At 45.2% G+C, this 27,499-nt stretch overlaps 2 protein-coding genes across 9 annotated transcripts in view; both read left to right on the top strand.

The window, feature by feature from the left end:
• The first annotated feature begins 659 nt into the window (after nucleotides 1–659).
• LOC147025978 (uncharacterized) lies at nucleotides 660–11,053 on the top strand. Of its 3 annotated transcripts, none has more exons than XM_085880934.1 (7): nucleotides 660–836; nucleotides 3,887–3,968; nucleotides 6,007–6,063; nucleotides 6,982–7,104; nucleotides 7,225–7,429; nucleotides 8,851–8,950; nucleotides 9,326–11,053. In XM_085880934.1, the coding sequence occupies exons 1-7, from the start codon at nucleotides 814–816 to the stop codon at nucleotides 10,149–10,151; spliced, it is 1,416 nt and encodes a 471-aa protein (XP_085737060.1). In that variant the 5' UTR covers nucleotides 660–813; the 3' UTR covers nucleotides 10,152–11,053. The 3 variants fall into 3 exon arrangements, with proteins under 3 accessions (XP_085737060.1, XP_085737059.1, XP_085737061.1); XM_085880933.1 differs by lacking the exon at nucleotides 660–836 and adding an exon at nucleotides 2,081–2,299; XM_085880935.1 differs by lacking the exon at nucleotides 660–836 and adding an exon at nucleotides 4,381–4,418.
• Nucleotides 11,054–12,599: 1,546 nt separating this feature from the next.
• The window catches only part of AP1B1 (adaptor related protein complex 1 subunit beta 1), a 40,949-nt gene continuing 26,049 nt past the window's right edge, over nucleotides 12,600–27,499 (top strand). For 2 of the 6 annotated variants that reach the window (XM_085880931.1, XM_085880928.1), the window contains exons 1-9: nucleotides 12,839–12,926; nucleotides 16,351–16,407; nucleotides 18,192–18,297; nucleotides 18,465–18,600; nucleotides 21,231–21,476; nucleotides 23,052–23,248; nucleotides 23,534–23,752; nucleotides 26,535–26,655; nucleotides 27,383–27,478. In XM_085880931.1, coding sequence (XP_085737057.1) covers nucleotides 16,371–16,407; nucleotides 18,192–18,297; nucleotides 18,465–18,600; nucleotides 21,231–21,476; nucleotides 23,052–23,248; nucleotides 23,534–23,752; nucleotides 26,535–26,655; nucleotides 27,383–27,478 — 1,158 coding nt within the window. In that variant the 5' untranslated portion in view covers nucleotides 12,839–12,926; nucleotides 16,351–16,370. Of the gene's footprint in view, nucleotides 12,623–12,833; nucleotides 12,927–16,350; nucleotides 16,408–18,189; nucleotides 18,298–18,464; nucleotides 18,601–21,230; nucleotides 21,477–23,051; nucleotides 23,249–23,533; nucleotides 23,753–26,534; nucleotides 26,656–27,382; nucleotides 27,479–27,499 lie in introns of those variants that run through there. The other 4 variants (XM_085880927.1, XM_085880926.1, XM_085880932.1 and 1 more) reach the window with 4 other exon arrangements.

A 27,499-nucleotide genomic window follows, 5' to 3' on the forward strand; every position in this document is an offset into this window, starting at 1 on the left:
AAAGGGAAAGGGGGGAAAAATGTGGAGTCAGAAGGAGGAGTCCCCTACCGAGCTTATCTATTGACTGTACTGTACATTTTGAAGGGTGGGGGAGGGTTTGCAAGTTTGTATATTTTAAAGAATTGGGATAAAAATGTGGAAATATATATATATATATATATATATATATATATATATATATATATATATATATATATATATATATATATATATATATATATATATATATATATATATATATGTATGAACTGCACGTTTCATTATCGTCCTCTGTGACGGGAGAATTGAAGAAATAAGCCACCAATCATTTTTCAATCTGACTACGGCGGCTATTTTGCAAAGTGAGCGTGTTTCCGTTAGTAAGCTGCTCGCCAAGCACCTCTCTTGGTCGCTTACTCCGCTTGGCAAGCGGCTTTCTCACGGAACACAGCCCTGGTATTCCTCGAAAACACAGACTCGGACGCTGTGGTCTATAAACTTGTATTTGTATCGAACTAGGCCGTCACTCCTCCGTGTCCTGCGAGCGGTGTCAGGTACACGAAGCTTTAGAACATCCGGAAGTTGTCGACGCCTGTCTAAGTGTACGTGGTATATATAGAGTCATGCAGCTCTGAAAACGCCATTTAAACTCTTAACGAAGAAGAAGAAGAAGAAGAAGAAGAAGAAGAGGTAGAAGAAGAAGTAGCAGAAGAAGAGTAGGAGGAAGAGGAGGAATAAGAATAACAAGAAGAGGAAGAATAGGAAGAAGAAGATTTAATATTAGAGAAGGAAAAGCTTTTCCGCAATCTGTGACGTATCACGTGACTCTGTACCATGGCAGCGTCTGGGCGGAAGCAGTGAGGCCTAACTAGTCCTTCAGCATTTGTATCAATAATCGAACCTTTTGATAACTATTGTTATGGGTCTGTGGTTTATTTTGATCATTCGCGGATACCACAGAGGAATGCGGGATTTTTTTTTTGATTGAATCTTTCAGTAGTGCGTTCTGCATGTGTTGTGGTGATGCTGGGCCGTTTGAGCAAATGGAACTAGGTTACACAATCTTGTTATGATGGTTGCAGAGGTGACGCTGATTAAGAGATTTCTTGAGTAAATGAATTTTTTTTTTTAATATAAAATCATTGCTTTGTCAAAGAGCGAGTTGACAGACGGTGGGGCAATGCGACCACAGGTGGATTAAAGCAGGTGAACTAGAACGGCTCCTCGGGACATAGCGTCGTACCTTCGCCAGGATGAACAGTCTACGTTTTGTGTCACACACCCAACCTGTCCAGCAAGTTTCGTCCGAATCCGTCCGTAGCTTTTTGAGATATCCTGGTGGTGGTGGTGGTGGTGGTGGTGGTGGTTGTATGGCAGCTTAGCTGCCGGGGTAGCTATCATTTCTTGAAGCGCGACAGTGTCGCTGATGCAGTGCCCCTCTACCAGTACACACACTAAGCCTGGTGTTGGCTTAGTGGTTAGGGTGGTGGATTGGGATCCTAGGGTTCTGAGTTCAAGCCCCGTTGGCCGCTGAATTAATACACCAGGAGGTTGACTCAGCCTGTCATCCTTCCGAGGTCGGCAAAATGAGTACCAGTGTACTGGTAAGGGGGACACTGCATCAGCGGCATAGCCACATCCCAACCAATGATGCAACCAGCAGCCACACGCTGCACTCGATGGAGTGATTACACAAACTGGAACTGGTACTCATTTCACCGACCTCGGAAGGATGACAGGCTGAGTCAACCCCCTGGTGTATTAATTCAGCGGCCAACGGGGTTTGAACTCAGGACCCTAGGATCCCAATCCACCACCCAAACCACTGAGCCAACACCAAGCTTGGAGATATCCTGATCACAAACCAACAAACAGGGGTGAAAACATCACCTCCGTCTACCTTCGGTGTCCCAGGTAATTAAGGAACGGGTTAAAGAGTGGAGGCAAGAGATCATATCGTACCTTGCAAGGTGAAGAAGGATTGTGATTGGTTAATTTTTGTTCCACCTTCACCACTCAGGAATCCTACGTGGCCTGAAATCACTACTTATCCCCATCACAAGCCGTCATATCAACTCATCAGGATTTACAAAGGGTGATAAGGCACAAACTTTATGAAACAGTTTCGTGTAAATTTGATGTTTACCTTCCACACCAAAGGTGTACGCAAGGTGATGTTTTCACTGCTGTCTGTTTGTGAGCAGGATGTCTCAAGAAGCTATGGATGGATTCGGACGAAACTCGGTGGAGATGTTGAGTGTGTGACAAAAAAGAATCGATTCGACTTCGATGAAAATGTGGATCCGAGAATTTTTTTAAAGTGATTCTTCACAATCGATGAGCCTGATGGGGCGATAAACACTCGTGTAGCGCGATATCTCAAAAAGTTATGGATATGGACGGATTCGGACGAAACTTGGTAGACTGGGTTGAGTGTGTGACGCGGATGAATCGATTCGATTTTGGTGAAAATCCGGATCCGATAATTTTTTTAAGTGATTCTTCACCATCGACAGGTTGAGTGTGTGATGAGGATGAATCAATTCAATTTTGGTGAAGATCTGGATCAGGATACGAGAATTTTTATCTTGCCAAAACGAAGTTTTTGCAAGATATGTTAGTCAGCTTGTATGTTTTTTTTTTGTTTTGTGTTTTTTTTTTTGTCTGTAATCACAGATAAAAAATTCTGCAGAGCACAGTTATCATTGGAAATTTTTGTAACTTCGCATATCAGAGGCCGATAGAGGTCCCTTTCAGCACACAAAATTTTGAAGGTCAAGGTCAAAGGTCAAGGTCACTTTGTCGCAAATCAGGGGAGTCGACGAAACCCTTATTTTTTGAGTAATTTTGATCAGATCGTCTTCAAACTTCATGGGAATATAGTTCATGGTCTGGTGCTCAGCTGATTAATTTTTGGTGGCGATTGGCCTTGACCTTCATATTTTCTTTTTGTCTGTAATCATGTATAAATCACTCTGCAGATCACAGTTATCATTGGAAATTTTTGTAACTTCGCATATCAGAGGCCTATAGAGGTCCCTTTCAGCGCATAAAATTTTTAAGGTCAAGGTCAAAGGTCAAGGTCACTTTGTCGCAAATCAGGGGAGTCGACTAAACCCTTATTTTTTGAGTAATTTTAATCGAATCGTCTCCACACTTTATAGGAATGTAGTATATGGTCTGGCACTCAGCTGATTAGTTTTTGGTGGCGATTGGCCTTGACCTTCATGGTTAGCGCCTGAGGTCAAATTTTCAAGTTTTAGGAACCATATCGTGTAGTACCTCAAATTGAACACCTCGGTGAGTGCTTTCTAAATATGTCAAGCTTGAGGCATTATGACGTCATTTGGTGACGTTATGAGGCAAACACATATTTTTCATGGTTACTCTGTAGAACAATTCTCATCGGAATCTCTCGTAGGCAAATATTCCTCAAGGAGTCGCTTCTGGTGTATAGCAGCTCTGTTCACCTCCGTGTGACCTTAAAGAAGTCACACGTGGTCACCTTTTGGCAAGATACGGATCACCCTGCTGGTGACATTGGTTTATATAATTTTTTTATGTGATGCTTCACCATTGAGAGATGGGGCTAAAAACGACATAGTGCATGATATTTCAAAAAGTTGTGGACGAGTTGTGAGAAAAGGAGGTGGATGAGTTTGTTAGTTGACAAGAACAAGCCGATTTGATTTTGGTTCAGGTCCAGATCCAGGTCCGGCCTGTCAGTGGAATATAAAATGTAAACGGTTCATCCTGGTGGTGGTATGTGCTCCGCTGAGTGCTGTTCTAGTTGGCAACTGTTATAGCACTTCAAGTTTAAACACTATACTTCTAAAGATGAAAGACTGACTGCTTTAAAGCCCTTCAAATAATTTACATCAGAAATCATTGTTTTGTTTTTCTGCAGGTATGGATTGATCCAGTCTCGAACAACACGGCCCAATAGCCTGTTAAGCCGCCCATCCATCTTCCAAGACTCCGATGATGAAGTAATCTTTCCTTTGCTTGACTACTTGTAAACGGATGGCATGGTCTTTCATCACTCCACTGAACCTTACTGTGCTCTAAAATTGTCACCATTTAAATGGCTTGTGAAGGAAGAGTGGGTTATGAAAGGAGGTTTTCCGACTCAGACATGACAGGTGAAGGAGATTTGTTTTCCTGTGCCTAATGCTACTTCTCTACTAGAAAGTTATGTTGTAATGGTTCACTTTCCAACACGTAGGTAAACATGTTAAAATAGAGATACACTCAGCATAATCATGAAACTTTCCTAGTCCATTACAAAGATGTCCTTCTGACCTTTTACACGAATCCAGTACATGACCAACGATGCACCAAGTTGACCTTTCAGTTGCTATTTTTGTGGTAACACAACAATTGGCACTTGTATATTCCCAGATCAACACCTGAGCTCCAATTTTATGTCCGTATCCAAAGTACGTTCCCTTTTCTTTTCCTCTAAGTGTGTTCTTCTTTCTTTAGCACTCATTCCTTAGCACATTGCATTGTTTTATTGTTTTCTGCTTTGTCACCTCTTATCAATGAGCAATTTTGTAGGCCCCACTAATCATCGTAACTTCTGATCAAAAACAAACAAACAATAACCTCTGATCTTATTCCTTAGACAGGAAGGCTACAGCTTCTTCCCTCTCTTCAGACCTTGATGGAATCACGAGCTGGTCAAACACTTGGAATATGTCTTTCAAACAAGACAAATTCTCTTTCCCTTTCTCCATATCCATCTCCATCTCCATCTCCATGGTATGGCAAACCCTCCTATCGACTTTCTTAATTAACGCTCCTCTTGAAGGTCAATCATTCAAACTCCTGGGTCTCATTATCAGTCACGCTCTTTTTGGGCAAACCACATTTCAAAGTTAGCTTCCAAAGCCAGTCACAGACTGCACATCCTCTGTCGTACAAATTCCTTCCTTGGCACATCTAAACAATCCACCGACATGGCCTTCATCCACAGCTTGATGGAGTACTGCTCTCCCTTCTGGGATGGCTCCCCTGCCTCACATCTTGCTCAGCTCGATGCAGCGGAAACCATGGCCTTAAAGATTATTTGAATCTCCCATGATTAAGCTGAGTCTATGGGCCTATCACTTTTACATCACAGACTGGTTAGTTGTCTCTCTGTCTTCTACTGTCTCCTCTCTGGCCTTGTGTCTTCTGCCCTTTCAGTGTTGTCCCCCACCCCGCCTCCCCAGGTTTCTGCAAGGGGTACGTGATCCAACTGTAACCCCCTCATTCCTCCCCAATTCCCTTATTTGTTCAAGTCTACCTCTATTTTGTCCCTCGGTCCTGCTGTTGTTATTTTCTCCTCTATTGTTCCTCATGTTCTATTGCATCCTGATCTGTTCATTGTTCTAGCCCTTCCATGAGCCTTACCTGTATACAAAAAAAGAAAATCTCCTTAAGGTTTGATACCTCTTCCTTCCTTCCTTCCTCCTATTATAAAAATGTCATGTGTCACAAAGAAGTCAAAAAGATACCAACACAAAGACTACATTCCTTTTCTCGGTTCCGTCACCTCACTCGTCGATGGGTATAGATTTTTCAATATGAAAAGAAATGCCCATAAACACCTATTTCTTGCTTTCAATGTCGTGCTGAAAATCCTGATTGTGGCAAATGGGATAATTCAGAGGAACAGCAAATAACGATAAAATTATTGGTCATCATCAAAAACTAGATTTTGAAACTTACAGATGACTGGCTGCTAATAACAACAATAATAATAATAATAATAATAATAATAATAATAATAATAATAATAGTATTTTATTCAAGAAATTCCAAATCGGATCAGAGGATTACAAATATTTGGAAAAGTAGAATACAGTAGTTTGGTCTTACAGTCCAAAATATTGTACTTGTCATCATAATATTTGTTATCCAAACCATTCCACATCAAGCAAACTTTTTTTTTTCCCCCTAAAAATATTTGAATGCTTTCTGCTTTGTCTTTACTTTCCCATTGATTGTTTTGAAATCCACAACCTCATTCATTCTGCACAGGAAACCGTTGGAGAGGTTCTGCAGAAGGAAGGGAAAAAAAAGGCAGCAACACAGCAAGTAATGGAACTTTGCCTTCCTGGATATAATAATTCTTTGGGATGGTATCTGCTTTAGCTCCCAATATTAAGCTTGATTAACAACATCATGGTACATATAACATTGAGATGTTAATGCCAGTAGGACGACATGGATAATTTGATGGACGAGCAGGCACCCCCGCCCTCCGGGCAGGAGTGCCCTTCTCAGTTTATCGGAGCTGGGGCCGGAGTATGTGCACCAGAGTCAGGCTAAAGGGCATGCTCATCCGCTGGCCTTCGGTGGCCACTTAAGGCCAGTATTGGGGTTGGAACCAGAGGTCGAACTGGGTTTCCCAGGCAAAAATGCTCCAGTTTGAACTATAGTATATGAGTGTGGTACTCATATACTATAGTTGGTTAGAGGTCCTACTACAGTAGTCTGCAGAGAATTACTGGAGGAAAGGAATGGGTTGGAAACTCCACATTTTTGCCTGGGTTGGAACCTCCACGTAGGCCCAAAAACTGTGAAATGTCAATTTTGGAGTTTCGGTAACATTCACGTTTGCTCTATTATAGTAAGATTATTTAGCGTAAATATTGGGACTATCAATGTTTGTGATCTCGAGATCAGTTGTAAATTCAATCTGTCATATCACGATGAGATGACGGCTCCGTTGATTGAGTTTAATCTCCAGTTTCCTCGAACATACCGAGACACGCATTACATGACTTGATTAACGTCTGGTTGACAATCCTCTACTCTGGCACGTTTGGTAATAAACATCATGGTTTAAAAATCTTTGAAACATCCAACATGTTGGTTCATGTATTCCTTACCCCTTCTCTTGACTATATATCGAGCAGATGATTTTCAGAATTGATACAGTGACCTATTTTGTTCGGAGAAATGAAAAATAACCAGGTTTCTTTTTTTATCTTCTACTTTCTGTGCATGTAGACTATTTTGGAGATTCAACGGGCATTGGCCACAGACAGCACTGTGTTTGAATATGACTCGGTGTATGATGACATGCAGGCAGAGCGACAAAGTAAGGTTTCGTCAGCCATCAAGCAGCGCCAGGTCAGTGTTGCTCATGTAATCTTTTCATATTTGTCTGCAGACCCTAACCTGCTTCCCCATGTCCTTTTCATTATCCTAACCACAAATAACTCCATTTCTACTTCATAATACCCTCCTTAGCCCCGCTACATACAAGGCTTGCTTGCAGCTGCAGAGAAACGGAAGAAGAATGAGCAACGTAGAGAAGAGAGAACAGCACAGAAAGAGCGAGAAGCAGAAGGAGACCGGGGCGAAGAGTTGGCCTTTGTAACAGGGGCATATAGAAAAAGAATGGAGGAGAGGCAGAAAGAGGATGACGAGGAGAGAAGAGAGAATGAGAGAGATGGTGAGAGGGGTGGATTACAAAGAAATGAGGTGTAGATAAGACTTGGAAGAATACATAATAATGAAAAGTACTCAGGTAGGGGTGGTGGGGTGGTAAAAAGATACACAGCATCTCCTTCAGATGAATCGGCTTTGAGTGGAAAAATATATATTTTTGTGATTATTAAAAATTTAGGCAGGTAGATAAATACAAGGTAACAAAGAGGAGTTAGATAAACACAAGGTAACAACGAGGAGTTCGATAAACACAAGGTAACAAATAGGAGTTCGATAAACACAAGGTAACAAAGAGGAGTTGGATAAACACACGGTAACAAAGAGGAGTTCGATAAACACAAGGTAACAAATAGGAGTTGGATAAACACAAGGTAACAAATAGGAGTTCGATAAACACAAGGTAACAAAGAGGAGTTGGATAAACACAAGGTAACAAAGAGGAGTTATATAAACACAAGGTAACAAAGAGGAGTTAGTTAAACACAAGGTAACAAATAGGAGTTGGATAAACACAAGGTAACAAAAAGGAGTTAGATAAACACAAGGTAACAAATAGGAGTTGTATAAACACAAGGTAACAAAGAGGAATTAGATAAACACAAGGTAACAAAGAGGAGTTATATAAACACAAGGTAACAAAGAGGAGTTAGTTAAACACAAGGTAACAAATAGGAGTTGGATAAACACAAGGTAACAAAAAGGAGTTAGATAAACACAAGGTAACAAATAGGAGTTGTATAAACACAAGGTAACAAAGAGGAATTAGATAAACACAAGGTAACAAAGAGGAGTTAGATAAACACAAGGTAAGAAATAGGAGTTGGATAAACACAAGGTAACAAAGAGGAGTTATATAAACACAAGGTAACAAAGAGGAGTTAGTTAAACACAAGGTAACAAATAGGAGTTGGATAAACACAAGGTAACAAAAAGGAGTTAGATAAACACAAGGTAACAAATAGGAGTTGTATAAACACAAGGTAACAAAGAGGAATTAGATAAACACAAGGTAACAAAGAGGAGTTAGATAAACACAAGGTAAGAAATAGGAGTTGGATAAACACAAGGTAACAAAGAGGAGTTAGATAAACACAAAGTAACAAATAGGAGTTGGATAAATACAAGGTAACAAAGGGAGTTAGATAAACACAAGGTAACAAATAGGAGTTGGATAAACACAAGGTAACAACGAGGAGTTAGATAAACACAAGGTAACAACGAGGAGTTAGATAAACACAAGGTAACAAATAGGAGTTAGATAAACACAAGGTAATGAATAGGAGTTAGTTTGGATTATCTTGCTGGTGCGTTCGTTGTTTTATTACATTTTGTTTTTTCGGATAAATTTTGCATTTGGTTGTAAACAAGATTAGGGTACATGGCTCATAGGTTTTTCTTATGACTTTTTAAAATTCCTTCTTTCAGCTGTGATGGATGTCACGAAACAAAAAGATCTGAACAAGTTTTACCGCTCTTTGCTTGATCTCGGAGAAAAAGATGGCGAAGGACGAGGCAAAATTTGCAGGTGAGGGAGAAATTTTTGTGCCATTTACTGCTCTGCTCCCCTTTTCACAGAGAGAGTGCAATTATTCAAACCTGTGCTTGCAAACCTTCACGTTATTCAACTTTTATTAAAAAGGATGAATCACGATGATAACACATCAAAACATTTAATATTTCAGTTATATTTAGTAAACATATTTACATATCCATAAAATATGTACATTGTCTTTGAAATGTTCTGTTCTGTACTTCAATAATTTCCACTATTATTCATTTCATATCTTTGTGCCTTTATGTCGTGTATCTTTTTTCACGTTGTAATTCCTTTTTCAGTATTGTGTACATTCTACACTGGTATTGTATTATTAAGGTTGTGGTTTTTTTATTTTTTTTACAGGTTGAAGAAAGAAGTGAAGATTGAACAGGAGAGTCATGAAGATGACAAATACATGGGAGTCAGAGGAAGTACAAGGAAAGTCAAGGAAGGAGTTGATTTAGTGTTGGCAGGAAACGGGCATGAAAGAAGAGTACAAGACGTTGAAAGAAGCAACATTAGTCCAGAGGATAGAGAAACAAGCAGAGGTGACGAGAGTTGTGCAGAAAAGAGTAGAGAGGAAATTCCCTGGGGAGGGAGAAAAAGACAACATCACTCGCGGTATGGGAAAGGTCGAGATGAAGATGGAAAAAGCAAACGGAGTCGAGAAAAATTGCGTGTGGAGAAAAATAATTTTGACACGCGTGAATATTTCACAAAGTCAAACAGAGATGGAAAGGAGCAGACTGTTGAAGAATCTAAAGGGAGGATAAAGGACAAATTTGTAAATGTAATGGAGGATAACGAGAAAGAGGGTGATAGTAAGAGGTTGAATGAAGGAAGAAACATCAGAAGCAAGACAAAAGAGGAGAACAAGATGAGAACAATTAAGACAGAGGAGAACATATATGATGAGAGGGGAAAGAGTGATGCTGAGCAGCAAACAAGGCAAGAAAAGTTAGAGGAGGAAGCAGCAGGTTGTGGTGTAACTGAGAGGAGTATGGAGGTGGTAAATGAGGGGGGTAGTAAATCGGTTGAGAAGACCATTGAAGCTGTAAGCCAACCAGGTGAGAAGGCAGTTGAAGCTGTAAGCAAGCTGAAGAAGCGAAATACGGATGGTGACATAGCAGAAGCAAGGGCCCGATATAAAGCAAGGCGTTCTGCACAAGATGCTGGTCACATTGGATGATGATCAAACATTTGACTTTGTTTTAAATTTGAACATTGCGGGAAATCATTGAAACCTTGGATTGCTAACTGAAATACTAAAAGGTTCCAGGCATGTAAAGTTAAGTTTAAATGTGGAGTAAATGTTAATACAACCTTGTATATGTACAATATTTAAGTATATGTGTGTTTATGTACAGTGACCATATTTTGCATGAAGTCAGTAAGAGCTGCATTGTTCTCCCAGACAAACTCAAGGAGTTGTGCATTACAAAATTCATTGTATTCAGGAAGACGCCATCCTTGGAAGGAGATGTTGAGCAGGCTGTCTCATTTGATTGAACTCGTATCGGAATACGAGAGATCCCTGGATGGGCATGAAATATAGGTGGTTTGAATGCTGAATCGGGAAATATCAAGGTCGGTGTGTGCACTTTAAACTTAAAGAACAGGTGACAGCAATGGTTACATTAGTGGCAAGGGAAGGAAGGTCTGTCATTGTAGCTGCAGTTACTTCCATAAGCGATGAATTTCGAAATACTGCACAAGAAAACTTTAGACAGGAGCAGGCCATTTTGCCCATCATGCCTGTGCCACTTCCTGCATGTAAAATGCTAATTATATGCCTTATTCTAAGTGGGAAATTTAGTTCAGGTATTGCACATTTGCCTACCCAATAATTTTTTTTTTACAATGGGATCTGTAACATTCGCAATCTCAGAGCAGATAGCACAGCTGGCTTTGTCTTGATCTGAAGGACGGAATGCTCCGAGATACAGAATTCCCTGCTGGCACCGCGGTAAAACCCAGATTAGACTGCTCAATGGTGAGCGTTGGCGCTACCAACCGAGTTTTGTGGACCATGCTCTTCTATGATGTAGGTTGAATATGTAATAAACAATTTAACATTCTTGTTCAAGTCTCTTCCAGTCCTCATGTGTCTGTTTCTCAATATCTCTACCCACTCCCACAGCTAATAAATTTAGTTCTTCATCCCATCTCTCATTCGTTTTCACAACACAGTTCGCACCAGTTTCAAACCAACATGGAAGCACCACCGCCTTAGACAGCATTTAGACACTGAAGCTATTGAAATGTTTAACAGCATATTGTATAACCAAATAGTATTTCCACATAGTTCATTACCCCAAGTTTTGTGATCACGTGACCATTTCACACTGCCAAGTTTGGGAGGTCCATGGGGATGTGTTTGGAGATCCCTGCCTGGATTGATGTACCGTTTTGGTTGAGCTCTTCTCCCATCCAAATTCTCCTTGAGTGGTTAATCCACCTGTGCGAATGACACACAGCTGATGAAAAACTTTCATCTTTGCTGGACTCTTTCACTTTTTTTTCTTTTCTATTGTTTGTTTTTTTTTTCTTCTGAACTTCACTTGTTATCAAACATTTTTCTGATAATGTGATGAGATGTACCATAATCTTTTTCAGAGCATTAGTGCTGCCGGAACAGTTTCTTGGCATGGGCTATACTGGGTGGTTTGCCATTGCCTTCCCAGCAATTTGTAATTTGTTCAGGGTTCCGGCGATAGCTCGCCTACTCTTCATGAAGGACACCGTAGGATCTTTAACGTCCACGAACTAATGCCGGCAGACTGGACGTCCAGTTTAATGTCCATCTGAAGGACGGCACACACATTGGTGCCTCGCCCTGCCTGCTAAACACCAGGATAATGGTTTACAGCTGGGTCGAGATTCAAACCCAGGCTAAGACAGCGCAGAGGTGGGTTTGTGTCCTGTAAGGCTATCCAATATCTTTTTATTTATTTCTGCTGTGTTCTTAGTTTGGCCTTTGCTTCTTTCGATCCCTGCCAGTGTTTTTTGTTTGTTTTTTGTTTTTTGTTTTTTTCAGTGTTCTTGTATTCACGGTGTCATTTGATTTGAAGGCAGGTGCGTCTTTTTCCCCCACAATTTTCTTTTTCTGTCCCTGCTGCTGATCTTCCGACGAAGCCGTTAGGGGAGAAACAGTGCTGTCCAGGCAGGTCTTGTGTTCAATGTGACCTGATGAAAACTATGTAACCACCACACACTGCACATTTTGGGTGTTGGTTCATTATCGTGCCCCGTCCAGACATATTATCTCGGCTTTCTCCGAGTTTCAAAAAAAAACGGTTTTGCGAATCGTGAAACCCTTCCAAGCCGTCTGCACGAATTGGCACACAGACGGAAGACTACATTGGGGCTTCATGGAATGGATCGGCATCGGTAATGTGTGAAGGATATCGAGGCATTGTGACGTCATGTGACGTCGTGAGCTATTTCAATAACTTGCATGAATAAACCATACAAATTACAACATAATTTTGTTTATATTATCATTTTTCAACTCCCCCCCTCCACACTTTCCCCAATATGTCCCTTCCACGGCCCTGCTGTCACGTGGACAAACAGGCATTGTAAAGTTGCGACATTAACGCTGATGATACCCTCAACAACGACTGCTCGAGGCTCTGATTTGCTCTGCACAGGTCGAAGGTGAGACAAAACAGCTACTCATCAAATGTTTCCTTTGGGTGTATCCTCGACATTTGCTTGAACCTCCTCCTTATGGCCCTTTCCAATAAAAGGGGAATTTTTAACTTACTGCACTGCAGGAGGTGTAGGAATTTTAATTAAACAAACGCTGATTCAACGAAACAAAATTTGTAAAAAACATTCGCTTGAAGGGAAGTAGTTTTTATTTTTAACTACTACTACTACGACTACTACTACTACTACTTCCGTGTCCGAGGACAGGAAATGACGTCACAGGAAGTAGGTCGTCGTTCGAAGGGAGCAGGTTTGTGTTTTATTATCTCTCTCACGGTAGTATGAAGGTGTGGCGAAATCCGTAACTTTTATAAATGAACGTAACGGCCCTCAACCTGGTGTTGTTTCACTAACTAGTTTAACTCGTGCCGTGCAAGGGCGATCTCTTACGGTTGTACATTCTGCGTGCAATGGTCCAAGAAGTATTCCTTGTGTTGTGGCCCGTCCATGGTGGTCTTTTTGTCAAACAACTAAGGACCGGAGATTGAGCTGGACAGTCACTGTCATGGAGATGTTCGGGTCATCGGTCTGAATAAAGTTTGTTTATATCAAGGAAGGTTCTATATTCGTGTTCGGGTTTTGGATTATCGGTTACATGTTCAGGGAGAAGGGCGCAGGGGAGGTTGGGGTTTGTAAGAGGGATAGGTTGGGGAGGAAGGAGGAGGAAGAGTTGGGGAGGTGTGGAGGTGGTGTGGAGGGGGAAGGAGGTGGTGTGGAGGGGGATGGGGTGGTGTAGAGGGGGAAGGAGGTGGTGTGGAGGGGGATGGAGGTGGTGTAGAGGGGGAAGGAGGTGGTGTAGAGGGGGAAGGAGGTGGTGTAGAGGGGGAAGGAGGTGGTGTAGAGGGGGAAGGAGGTGGTGTAGAGGGGGAAGGAGGTGGTGTAAGGAGGTGGTGTAGAGGGGGAAGGAGGTGGTGTGGAGGGGGAAGGAGGTGGTGTGGAGGGGGATGGGGTGGTGTAGAGGGGGAAGGAGGTGGTGTGGAGGGGGATGGAGGTGGTGTAGAGGGGGAAGGAGGTGGTGTAGAGGGGGAAGGAGGTGGTGTAGAGGGGGAAGGAGGTGGTGTAAGGAGGTGGTGTAGAGGGGGAAGGAGGTGGTGTAGAGGGGGAAGGAGGTGGTGTAGAGGGGGAAGGAGGTGGTGTAGAGGGGGAAGGAGGTGGTGTAGAGGGGGAAGGAGATGGTGTAAGGAGGTGGTGTAGAGGGGGAAGGAGATGGTGTAAGGAGGTGGTGTAGAGGGGGAAGGAGATGGTGTAAGGAGGTGGTGTGGAGGGGGAAGGAGGTGGTGTAGAGGGGGAAGGAGGTGGTGTGGAGGGGGAAGGAGGTGTAGAGGGGGAAGGAGATGGTGTAAGGAGGTGGTGTAGAGGAGGAGGTGGTGTAGAGGAGGAAGGAGGTGGTGTGGAGGGGGAAGGAGGTGGAAGGAGGTGTATGGAGGGGGAAAGAGGTGGTGTGGAGGGGGATGGAGGTCGTGTGGAGGGGGAAGGAGGTGGTGTAGAGGGGGAAGGAGGTGGTGTAGAGGGGGAAGGAGATGGTGTAAGGAGATTGTGTAGAGGGGGAAAGGAGATGGTGTAAGGAGGTGGTGTAGAGGGGGAAGGAGATGGTGTAAGGAGGTGGTGTGGAGGGGGAAGGAGGTGGTGTAGAGGGGGGAAGGAGGTGTAGAGGGGGGAAGGAGATGGTGTAGAGGGGGAAGGAGATGGTGTAAGGAGGTGGTGTGGAGGGGGAAGGAGGTGGTGTAGAGGGGGAAGGAGATGGTGTAAGGAGGTGGTGTGGAGGGGAAGGAGGTGGTGTAGAGGGGGAAGGAGGTGGTGTGGAGGGGGAAGGAGGTGGTGTGGAGGGGGAAGGAGGTGGAAGGAGGTGTATGGAGGGGGAAAGAGGTGGTGTGGAGGGGGATGGAGGTCGTGTGGAGGGGGATGGAGGTCGTGTGGAGGGGGATGGAGGTCGTGTGGAGGGGGAAGGAGGTGGTGTAGAGGGGGAAGGAGGTGGTGTAGAGGGGGAAGGAGATGGTGTAAGGAGATGGTGTAGAGGGGGAAGGAGATGGTGTAAGGAGATGGTGTAGAGGGGAAGGAGATGGTGTAGAGGGGGAAGGAGATGGTGTAGAGGGGGAAGGAGATGGTGTAGAGGGGGAAGGAGATGGTGTAGAGGGGGAAGGAGATGGTGTAGAGGGGGAAGGAGGTGGTGTGGAGGGGGAAGGAGGTTGTGTGGAGGGGGAAGGAGATGGTGTAGAGGGGAAGGAGGTGTATGGAGGTGTAGAGGGGGAAGGAGGTGGAGTAGAGGAGGAAGGAGGTGGTGTAGAGTTGGGAGGAGGTGGTATGGAGGTGTAGAGGGGGAAGGAGGTGGTGTAGAGGGGAATGAGGTGTATGGAGGTGGTGTAGAGGGGGAAGGAGGTGTATGGAGGCGGTGTAGAGGGGGAAGGAGGTGTATGGGTAGAGAGAGGAGGATGTGGGGAGTGTAAACGGAGTACCAAAATTAGCTGTCGTGAGGCAGCCTGTGACTGCTGTTTGCATCATTTTCTTGGGGTGCTGCTGATGCAGTGCCCTTTATAACCAGTGCACTGGTACCCATTTCGCCGACCTCGGAAGAATGAAAGGCTGAGTAAACCCCACCTGGTGTTAATTCAATGGTAAGGGGTTTGAACTCAAGACCCTCAGATCTTAAACCAACCACTTTAACCGTCAAGGCAACACAAGGCTTAGTACGATAATTAACACGCAATTATATATTTTTTTCTCTGTCCTGTAGAAACTCGAACATCCATTTAGCCTGCATTTGGAGTTAGGGGGTCGTGATATGCCTGGTGTTGGCTTAACAGTTCGGGTGGTGGGCTTGGGATCATCCGAGGGTCCTCAGTTCAAATCCCACCAGACTGTTGAACTAATATCAGGTGGGGTTAACTCTGCTGGTCATCCTTCCGAGGTCAGCAAAATGAGTGCCAGCATGCTGGTATCCTGTCAGAGTGGCGACCCGTCCAGGATTGTGCCCAATAACCAAGGAGACTGCTGAGGCAGCACCAACGCTCTGCACAAAGTATGGTCCCAATGGATGGATGAATGGAAGTCATTATCTACGACATTATCTATCATCTGAACAATCACGGCACGAGACCATTTTACACTGAACAATCACGGCACGAGACATTTCACACCTGCAACCAATTTTATCACAATTTCTTTTTTCTTTGGGATAGATCACTTTTGAGTGAATATTAAATTCAAATACCTTGCAATTAACGGCTTAATGTTTGGAGCACAGTTCGTATTTCAGCTTATTTATTGCTTTCTAACTCGATGTGAAAAATAGCATTTAATATGTACTGCTTGTGAATGTCTGCAGCTGTGGAGAAACCCAGGTAGTGTTTGAAACGGCAAAAGGCTTACCTCGTGTAGCCTTTCTTGGTTGCTTTGTGTAGTTTTCTCATGTTGGTTGCTTTATACCCCGACAATTTGAAATCTACCCATCAAGCTTGTCGCTGTTGGAAACTGACGTCACAGCTCGGGTGTCACGTCGAGCAGTCATAATTAATGGCTCACCTGTGGATAAACAGCAAATCGTTTGAGGAACTCGACTGTCTTGTTAATACGAGTGTGATGGTTGTTCCGTTTCTGTTATAAATATTGATATCCATGGCTTTTATAATCAACCAATTGAATGTATTCTAAAGTGTATTGTCTTTTTGTCTTCCCAGCCTCATAAACTACAATTAAGATGACGGATTCTAAGTATTTTACAACCACCAAAAAAGGTATGAAAACAACTGTGTTTGGTCTTGTTTGCTCGTTCTCTGTTTTCATTTATTCTTATTTTTGTCCGATTTTCGTGGGGAAAATATTATTTCCATTTTGTTTCCAGGTTTGGTAAACCGTTTATTAATTTTATTTCAGTTATCTTACAAATTGGCTGTAAACACTCAAGTGCTGTGGATGAGAGAGCTACTCAATCACAGCACTTTTACAGCAAGATTACGTCTTGTGTTTTGGTTTCACGTCATACATGGGGCTAGAGGGCGCGTCACGCGGGGCGAGAGGGCGCGTCACGCGGGGCGAGAGGGCGCGTCACGCGGGGCGAGAGGGCGAGTCACGCGGGGCGAGAGGGCGCGTCACGCGGGGCGAGAGGGCGCGTCACGCGGGGCGAGAGGGCGCGTCACGCGGGGCGAGAGGGCGCGTCACGCGGGGCGAGAGGGCGCGTCACGCGGGGCGAGAGGGCGAGTCACGCGGGGCGAGAGGGCGAGTCACGCGGGGCGAGAGGGCGAGTCACGCGGGGCGAGAGGGCGCGTCACGCGGGGCGAGAGGGCGCGTCACGCGGGGCGAGAGGGCGCGTCACGCGGGGCGAGAGGGCGCGTCGCGAGAGGGCGCGTCACGCGGGGCGAGAGGGCGCGTCGCGAGAGGGCGCGTCACGCGTCGCGAGAGGGCGCGTCACGCGGGGCGAGAGGGCGCGTCACGCGGGGCGAGAGGGCGCGTCACGCGGGGCGAGAGGGCGCTTCACGCGGGGCGAGGGGGCGAGAGGGCGCGTCACGCGGGGCGAGAGGGCGCGTCGCGCGGGGCGAGAGGGCGCGTCGCGCGGGGCGAGAGGGCGCGTCGCGCGGGGCGAGAGGGCGCGTCACGCGGGGCGAGAGGGCGCGTCACACGGGGCGAGAGGGCGCGTCACGCGGGGCGAGAGGGCGCGTCACGCGGGGCGAGAGGGCGCGGGGCGAGAGGGCGCGTCACGCGGGGCGAGAGGGCGCGTCACGCGGGGCGAGAGGGCGCGTCACGCGGGGCGAGAGGGCGCGTCACGCGGGGCTAGAGGGCGCGTCACGCGGGGCGAGAGGGCGCGTCACGCGGGGCTAGAGGGCGCGTCACGCGGGGCGAGAGGGCGCGTCACGCGGGGCTAGAGGGCGCGTCACGCGGGGCGAGAGGGCGCGTCACGCGGGGCGAGAGGGCGCGTCACGCGGGGCGAGAGGGCGCGTCACGCGGGGCAAGAGGGCGCGTCACGCGGGGCGAGAGGGCGCGTCACGCGGGGCGAGAGGGCGCGTCACGCGGAGTGAGACGAGCGTATATTGTTACATTCACATTGTTTTGCTTTTTCAACCTCCTGTCTCAAAGCGCAGTCCAGGCTCATGTCCTTTCCTTTTTTTTTTTTTTTTTCATTTTATTACCTCCGCCACCAAAGATGACGGAGATCATATTTTCACCCATTTCTGTCTTTGTTTATTTGTTTGTGTACAGGATATCTCAAAAAGTTGTGGACGGATTCAGATGAAATTTTGTAGACAGCTTGGGTGTGTGATAAGGTCGAACTGATTAGATTTTTGTGAAGATCCGGATCCAGATCCGGCTATTAGAATTTCTTAAATGATTCTTCACCATTGAGAGATCGGGCTAAACCAATATATAGCCCGATATCTCAAAAATATATTGTGCCCGAGATGTTCTTGTTGATCAGGCATTGCGCGGCAGAGGTATGCGCTCTAACGAGTGCCCTTCTAGTTTTGTTATGGAAATGCTTGTTTTGTCACATTTTTTTTTCCTGCATCACCTCACCACTCACCAGGTGAGATATTTGAGTTGAAAGCTGAACTGAACAGTGAGAAAAAGGAAAAGAAGAAGGAAGCTGTCAAAAAGGTCATAGCCTCCATGACAGTGGGGAAGGATGTAAGGTGAGATTGTTGTGCATCTCACAACCGATGTTTTGTCTCCACCTGAGTACGGGTCAGCACACTGAACACCGCGGTACCTTAACGAGTGCAGGATTTTCAGTGTTGCTCGTCGTCACGCCATCATTATTTACTTGAGCCCTCCCCCATTGCACCTGATTCCTTTCCAGCGCGCTGTTTCCAGATGTGGTAAACTGCATGCAGACCGACAACTTGGAGCTGAAGAAACTCGTGTATTTGTACCTGATGAATTATGCAAAATCCCAACCGGACATGGCAATCATGGCTGTCAATACGTTTGTGAAGGTGAAAACGGAAGAAATGTCGTTTATTTCCTCGGGAAAAGTTTATTTGTAATCCCTACAAGCCCCCACAACATCAAATGTACATTTTGCTTTTTATACCTTCAACGATTTTGTTTTTGCACGAAATAGTCGATGATTGTGACGTCGGAGCAATCGATTCAAAAATGACTCGTGCAGTGGAACGTTTATCTGCAGTTGAAGTCCATACCAAAAAAAAGGCGATCTGATTTGAAAAAAAAAATACAAACATTCACTTAACAGCAATGATACAAACTTTGTCGCAAGAGATTGTGATGTAATTTAATGGCATTTCTATTCAAGAGATCTTTCCATTCAAAATGCGAAGGTTTGTTACACTTTTATTTTTATTTTTTGTCATGATCCACAGATTGTAAACATGAAACAGGCCTGACAACATGGCCTAGACCAAGGGTCCTCAAAAGGTGTATCGCAGACATTATCAGTGCAGACCATGGAGCTCGTTCGAATCCCCCGTCAATGGATTGATCACCTGGTGCTAAATTATTTCTGAGTTGATCCCCTCTCGTGTTCTTCTTCTTCTATCATCCACTAATCATGTGTTAATGAGCTCTGGCATTTATCCATTCAGACCAACTTGATAAATGATAAATGCGGTCAGTGATTGGAGGCTGGCTTGATGGTATATATATACACGAGTCGCGGTAGATGGGGGTCACGAGGGGAATTCTCAGACCCACTTCCCGACCGTCGACCCTGAAGCCGACGGACCACAGATAACTCCACGGCATGATGGGTTGCAAAGCAACCAGGGACACCGTCTGAGATGCTTAATTTAGGTAGGGTCCAGCGTCCAAATCCTGCTTTACCTCTCTGGCAAATTAATCACCCCAGATAAGGATCACTATGCCTGGTGTTGGTTTAATAGTTAGGGTAGTGGGTCCTGGGAACCTGAGTTCAAATCCCACTTTGCTGTTGAATTAATACCAGGTGGGGTGGACTCTGCCTGTCATCCTTCCGAGGTCGGCAAAATGAGTGCCAGCTTGCTGGTATACTGTGTCAGAGTGGCCACCCGTCCAGGATTGTGACTAGTAGCCAATGAGACTACTTAGGCAGCACCAACGCTCTGCACAGAATATGGTCCCAATGGATGGATGGATAAGGACTGTGCTTCCCAATGCTCCACTGTTACTAATCAAAATGGCCGAGTGATACTGTAAATGGAATGTTAGCTAATGCCTGACCATAACAAAAAGGCGAGGCTGAACTGCTCACTAATTACACGCTATGTAATGTCTAACCAGTGGAAAAGGACAATCGGGCATTTTGAAAAATGGTTAATAAAAATTTAGCAAAGAGGTACATATGTCACATATACAACGCAAACAGTGTCACAAAAGAAAGCTGTTAACCCGACACATAAGCCCCCTTAATTAGTCGACTTAGTCACAGAATCTATACACACACAGGCGCATCAGTCATTCCGGGAAAAGGAGATGAGAAAGAGTGATAGACAGAGTAGTGAAGTAGGTGGGGTGGGGTGTGGTGTCGAACCCGGCCTCACCCGTACCTGGAAGCTCACATGGTAACAAACAAGGAGTGCATGTGGGTGAGTGTAGTGTGTGTCCTGTAAAGGACTGTTGTGGACTCTGTTGGTACTCCAGAAAACCAGGACGAGTCAATGAGGTGCACGCGGTGGTACGTGCAATGATGTAAGATGCGTGTAGGAAGATAAGTTAGCTCTACAGAGAATCACTATCAATTCTCTTGATGCTCGAGAGTTTGTGGTTGGATTTAACAAAGTCGGCTTAAGAGATAATGTGAGTGAGGAGGTGATTACCACGCCTGGAAGCCCACGTCCCCACATTCGTTCTGTGACATGGCCAGCACTGGTTCTGTGGCATCCTCATCGCCTTGTCGACTTGGTGCTCAGTGCTTGTTCCGCAGCGGCCTCAACTTGTTCCGTGACGTTCCCCAAGCGTGGTTCACCCTGAACTCTAAAATTCTCAAACCACTTTAAAGGTAACCAACATAACTCACTCCTGCGGCTCTGCCAGACATTAGATATTGGGTGGTATCGGCATTTGATATCGGCCTGGTGGAACTTTTTGCCATCTTTCGACTTTGCTTGAGGTGGAAAGCATGGGGATTTGCGGTGGTGCGCCATCAACTACCAGAACGAGAAAACATTGATGAGAAAACTCCCAGAGTGTTTTACCAAAACCATGGCCAAGAATAAATGAAAAACAAATGTTGCTTCATCAGGTTGACCTGTTTTGTGTTCAAATCTGGGCTCATTGCTCGTAATACGCGGATCCCAGGTTCCTATCCCATGTACTGTCTTGTAAAGTCCGTCGTCTCATAATGTCCTCGTCCTACTTGTAATCTGACATACATGTACAATATCCTCTGTTAACCTAAGACCCTCAATGAAAAAAATAAAGGGGTGTTGGAACAACGACATGGAAAACTAATAGTTGTGATTTGGCTGGCCGTTGACGTTTCATAGCAGGCCTCAGATATACTGATCACCCCGCTGTTTCTAGTGGTGTGATGTAATGTAAATCGAGGTGACGACGTCTTTAATAAGTTGACATTCGCTGTCCAGCTAACGTGTACCTCAAGTGGAACCCCACACATGTCCGTTCGCAGGATTGCGAGGATTCTAACCCTTTAATCCGTGCGCTGGCTGTGCGCACCATGGGTTGTATCCGCGTGGCACGCATTGCGGAATACGCATGCGAACCGCTGCGTCGCTGCCTACGCGACGAAGACCCTTACGTCCGCAAGACCGCGGCCGTGTGTGTCGCCAAGCTGCACGACCTCAGCCCAAGCCTGGTCCTCGAGCAGGGATTTCTGGATTCCCTTAAGGAACTGCTCTCCGATTCCAACCCGATGGTAGGAGAGCGATTGGTGCGGTGATGAAAAAATGACAGACACTCTGCGTTCTGTTGATTTAAATGTGGGGATTTCATTGGTTGTTTGAAGGGAGTTTTGGACTTCTTTTTTTTTCACCTTTTTTTAAATTTTATTTTATTACTCCAGTGGACTTCTCGGTGCCATTTGAGATTAATTGTATCTGTTTAACCATCCTGATTGATGATGCTTTTAAAAATGGAAAACTGCATTTGACTTCTCAGTTTTGAATCAGATGCTGAATTAGTGAAGTTATACTTTCGTACGATAACAAGCAGCAAATGCAGTAGTGTAACTGGAATGGCACTCGGTAGAGCGCATACCTCTGCCAAGCTGAACAGTTTACATTTTGTATTCCACCAACAGGCCGGATCTCCATCCGTACCTGAACCAACATCGAATCCGCTTGTTCTTGTCGCCTAATCAACTCATCCACCAAGTTTTGTCATGATCCGTCCATAACTTTTTGAGATGTCATGCTATAAATAAGGCCCGGCGAGGAGCAATGATGTAAGCGACATTTTTTGATGATATGATGATGATAGGGGAAGGGTTAAAATAGTGCTATATGGCATTAACTCCAAAATGGCCGATGTGGCCCTTACATCACTCCTCTTCGCGGCGCCTCATATCGTTTTTGACCCCATCTTTCAATGGTGAAGAATCGCTTTTTAAAAATTAAAAATTCTCACATCCAGATCTTCACCAAAATCGAACCAATTTGTCTTCGTCACACACCCAACCTGTCCACCAAATTTTGTTTGAATCCGTCCTTAACTTTTTGAGATATCCTACTCACCGACAGACAGACGGGTGCAAACATAAGCTCCGTCCACCTTCGCTGGCAGATGTAACAATACAGCAATGTTTATACACCTTATAGTGAATATGAAAGAGGCGTTCGCAGAATAACTCTCAGGTTGTGCACTCGTCTTGCAGCTGTTTAGTCTGCGTATGATTTGAGACCCAACTTCAAAATGTCCACCTCATCCGGTGCTTCACAGGCAGGACTATGCATCACGTGAGGGCTGTCCTTCCCAGCAGATGTTATTGAGCATCTGCCGTCTGCTAGCGTTGACTTGCGGATGGTTTACGATATTTTTTTTTTTTTTAAACTGTACTTTTCAAAAAGGAGAGATAATTGTGTGCCGGTATCCTGGCCAAATTCCTTCCTTTTTAAATCTTCCAGCCAATGTCCGCCGTAGCTGACCTTAGTGGTACCAGCAAACAAGTTCACATCTGATGAACGCAGGTGACAGTCAGCACCCACCACATGACATTCAACAGTACATTAGCAGTTATTCAATGTATACGTCATCTTTAGCTTGGAGTATAATCGACATGAACACCAACAACAACCCCAACAACAACAACGCCAAGATAAACAAAAGGCAATCTGTGATTTGGTATCCTGTACTATCTGCATTTACGGAGTCTTGGCTATCCCACGGAGATCGTACCATGATGGTGCAAAAAGCCACCAAGTACGTGCTCCCGCAGTGCTTGATCGATCATCTGTAAATGGCATTTCTTGTTCTCCTTCGTCCTCACCCTCAGGTTGTATCGAACGCAGTTGCCGCACTTTGTGAAATCGCGGAGAGCTGTGAGAGTGATTCGGAACCTCTGTTGGAGCTCACTCCCGCCCTCGTGAACAAGCTTTTGACCGCCCTGAACGAGTGCAACGAGTGGGGGCAGATTTTCCTCCTGGACTGCCTGGCAAATTATAACCCCGCTGACGCTCGTGAAGCACAGAGGCGAGAAAGCTGACGGCACTTCGACGCGCAACATGAGCCAATAATGTCGATCGTCATTTGCTGGCCCATCCGTTCTTGGTTTTTAAACGATGACAACTCATGAACGGTCTAATTTTGGGGAATAAAAATGTGTTCGCTAGTGTTTAGTACAGGAAGAAGTTTAAACAATGACTCGCAATGGTTGAGGAAAGAAATTCTGGGCCAGGCTTTTTCATAATTTCCTGGACGGCACCATCTTCATGGGCTGTTATCACAATTGTGGTTTCTACATCCCTTTCCCTGTAGTGTTTGCGAGAGGGTCAGTCCCCGTCTCGCACACGCCAATCCCGCCGTGGTGCTCTCGGCCGTCAAAGTCCTGCTGGGTTTTGCGAATCGCCTGGAGGATCAAGAGACGCTGGAAACCTTGCTGAAAAAGCTCGCTCCTCCACTCGTCACATTGCTGGCTTCCGAGCCCGAGCTGCAGTACGTGGCTCTTCGCAACATCAACCTCATCGTGCAAAGGCGGTGAGTAGATCTACAATGGGTCGATCGGCAAGCGCGTTTTTTGTTTGTTTGTTTGTTTTTAGCCTCGTTTCCACGCACCACTCGACCCGGGTTTCACGCCAGGTTCGAGTACATCTGTGTTCTCCCGCAAACCCGTTTTTGAAGTCTCTCTGAAGTTGATGAAAAGCTCCCCATGTCCTTGCAATGTGAGTTTTCAACATATGGATTGTTCTTTCCCAACAAGCCTTGTGTCAAGCCCAAAAGAATGAACGACGTTGCTTGGTTCCCGACAGTCCGGACCTCGGCGGAGCTTTGTGTCGGTTAAAATATTTTAAAAAAGGAACATGATATTAAATCATGGAGCAACCGCAAGAGAAGTTCACTCGTCACAGGTTTGATGTGTCGTGTGACGTACTTCCACCCTTCCTGTTTCTGCCCTCTTTGGGCAAGTGGTACCATCTCGACTTGCCATCCAACGTGGGTTGGGTAAATTAACGTTGAAACGACCTAATATTAGGGAAAGTTGAGTGGTGCTTGGAAGTAAGGCACAAGTGTCTCCGTCGTCGTCATGGCACTGTGACAACAGCAAATATCGTTTTGATGTCATCTTGAGATGCTGATTCATTCGGTCCAATTCTAATGTAACGTGCTAACATAACTTGGTTACAACGGTGTAAAGGTATGGGATCAGGTAGCAGTAAGGCATGAGGAGGAAATTGTTTAGTATGGGACAATAGGATGTTTGGCGAGGTACGGTAGGTTGAAGAAAAAAAAAATTCTGCGATGTTTGAGGACATGAGAAAAGGTCACTGAAAAAGTAAGAAACCTCAAATTAATCCCCATTAAAATGTTTCCTTCCTTGAACCCAGCCATTAAATGTGTTCGCTATCTCGAGCACAGGAAATTTGGGGGTGGGGAAAGGGAGAAAGGGGAAAAGGGTGACTAAAGTTCACAATTTTGGAACATGACGTCGGCAATAGCCTCCTCAAAATCGTGTCTGTGCATATGGCAGCGACGTTTGCTGCCATATGCACTTTCGGGCTCAACCTTTAAAAAATGGAAAAAAAAAAAAGCCTCAAAGTTTGGCTTTGCAATCCAACTCGATGAATCGACGGACGTCACCAACTGCTGTCAACTACTTGTCTACGCTCGCTTCACACAGAATAACACTGCGAAGACTGAGCTGCTGCTGAGCCAGGAGCTATCCAGTACAACGAAAGGAAAGGATGTTCTCAACCTTTTGGATAATTTCTTCAAGCATAATGAACTGGATTGGGGAAAGTTGGTCGGATGCACGACAGATGGGGCTCCGTCTATGCTCGGTCGAAAGTCAGGGTTTCAAGCCCATGTGAAAGCTGTGTCACCAAACGCCACCGGTGTCCATTGTTTCATACGCAGATTCGCCCTTAGCACTAAGGTACTCCCTCCGAATTTGTTATCATGCTTGAACCGATTAATCAAAATAGTTGATTTCGTCAAAACATCCGCCCTGAATACTCGGCTGTTCAAACTGCTCTGTGAAGATCTCGGCTCCGACCACACCTGTCTCCTCTACCACACAGAGGTTCGCTGGCTCTCCCGGGGGAATACGACGAGGCGTCTCTTTGAACTGAGGGATGAACTCCTCGTATTCTTCACGGAAAAAAGAACACGATTTTCAAAAAGATCTGGAGGACGAGGAGTTTATCTCAAGGTTGGCCGACCTGTCGGACATTTTTGGGGTCTTCAACCACTTAAACCTGTCGTTCCAAGGGCCCAACTGCACCGTCTCAGACTTCATCTCGAAGCTGGGAGCGTTTGTCCGGTAGTTGGACCTCTGGATCAAGAACGTGGAGAGCAAACGCTACGGAACGTTCGAACTCCTGACTACCCTTGAGAGCGAGCCCAATGATGAATTTTCCCAAGAAATCGTCCGTCACCTCTCACTGCTCAAGACCGAGTTGATGCATTACTTCCCAGACATTACATGTTGTGCCTACATCACCAATCCGTTTTCCGTTGAACCAGGCGATCTGCCTGTCGGGACCGGGGAACAAGAGGAGCTCATAGATATCCAGGCTGACGAGACAGCAAAGACAAAGCACAAGGAATGCTCTCCTATGAACTTCTGGGTGACCATGGCCTCCTCGTACCCGACACTAGCCCGTCACGCTGTTCCCCAGCTACTGATTTTCCCCTCTACGTGGGAGTGTGAGCAGGGGTTCTCAGCCATGATGACCATCAAGTAAAAGAGCCGGAACCGTCTTGCTGCGCCCAGGCATGATTTTCCGATGTGCTGTGAGCAAAGTTATGCCCCGCGTCGACCAGCTGGTGGAGAAGAAACAGATGCAGCCCTCGCATTAAATTTTGTTCTTTGTTGACGGTTAGTTCATTTGTGTGTTCTACTTGTGAATAAATTGATATTTTATCGAATTGAGTTTTTCTGGAACCAGGTGGTACGCGGCGACGGTATGGGACCTCCAAGTGGTACTCGATCAGAAAAAGGTTGGGAACCACTGTGTTAGAACCTAGTTATTCATGTTAGGTTAGTTATATGCTCATGTTAGAAGCTGGTTATGTTAGAAGCAAAAGGTTTTTCTGTCTTGTGGAGCGTTGCTTTTTTTTTTTTTATACGAAGTCATTTTTACGCAAAAGTTGCAGTTTCAATTTCATCTCAACATCTCATCATCTCCTATTGGAAGCTCTCTTTTAGGCTCTATCGTCTATCCTCACCCCTGTGTATACTTGCTATGCATGTGTGCTTTGCTTGTATTGTTTCCCCAAATGATTTGGCTTTGTGGACTGTTCTGCATTTTCTCAACAGCCCATCAATCCTGCGGCAAGAAATGCGTGTATTCTTCGTTCGCTACAACGACCCCATCTATGTGAAATTGGAAAAACTGGACATCATGGTTCGTCTTGCTTCACCAGCTAATATATCTCAGGTAATCTTTGCTGCTGCTGATGGTCATAAATGCACCTTGCTACGAACTGCAAAGATTACAAAGAGTTAAGTCTATCTCCTTCCTCATCCCTACCCTGCCACCCCACATCCCCAAGCCACTTCAGTATGTTCGGTGTCCATACATCCCCGACCTCCCAACCTTGTTGTCTGTAACCTCTGCACCTCCTGTTGTTTTTGCTCTCCTATGAACCATGTATTCGAGGAAAAAAAAATAATAAAGAAATGACGACGGAACAGATTTTAATAATCAAATTAAATAAGAATGGAATAAAGATTTTTATTATCAGTCTCTCGTGTTTTATGACATCATTTGAATTGCTCGAAAAAGTTAGTCACCTCTGGAACCAAAGGTGGAATTAGATTGTTGTGCATGGCATTTTTAATCCTGATTTACCCTTTTGCTGTGTTAATGCATAACGACTTTAACACCTGAATATTAGATGGAGATTGGTCTGGTCGATTCATAGTTATGGCCCTGCAGCTTGGGACAATAATTGAGACTTCAAAGTGCTCTCCATTAGTAACAAAGACCATAAACCCATTGCCAATCAAGTCATTCACTCATGATGGCGACTGTAGCGTAAGGCTCTCACTTGTTTATCGCAGCTACAAGCTGGCAGGGTATTTTTTTTACATTTTGATGACCATTGGGCATTCTTTTATAAAATAAAAACCCCCATTGTTTAGCCATCACCTTGTTTTGCCAGGTACTAGCAGAGCTCCGGGAGTATGCGGCTGAAGTGGATGTGGATTTTGTACGGAAGGCTGTGTGTGCGATCGGACGCTGCGCCATCAAGGTCGAGGTGACTCTTTCAGTAATGTAC

The sequence above is a fragment of the Eptatretus burgeri genome, chromosome 5 (genome assembly GCF_056783735.1).
Source record: "Eptatretus burgeri isolate ZD-2024b chromosome 5, Ebu_testis_v1, whole genome shotgun sequence".
NCBI classification, from domain to species: Eukaryota; Metazoa; Chordata; class Myxini; order Myxiniformes; family Myxinidae; genus Eptatretus; species Eptatretus burgeri.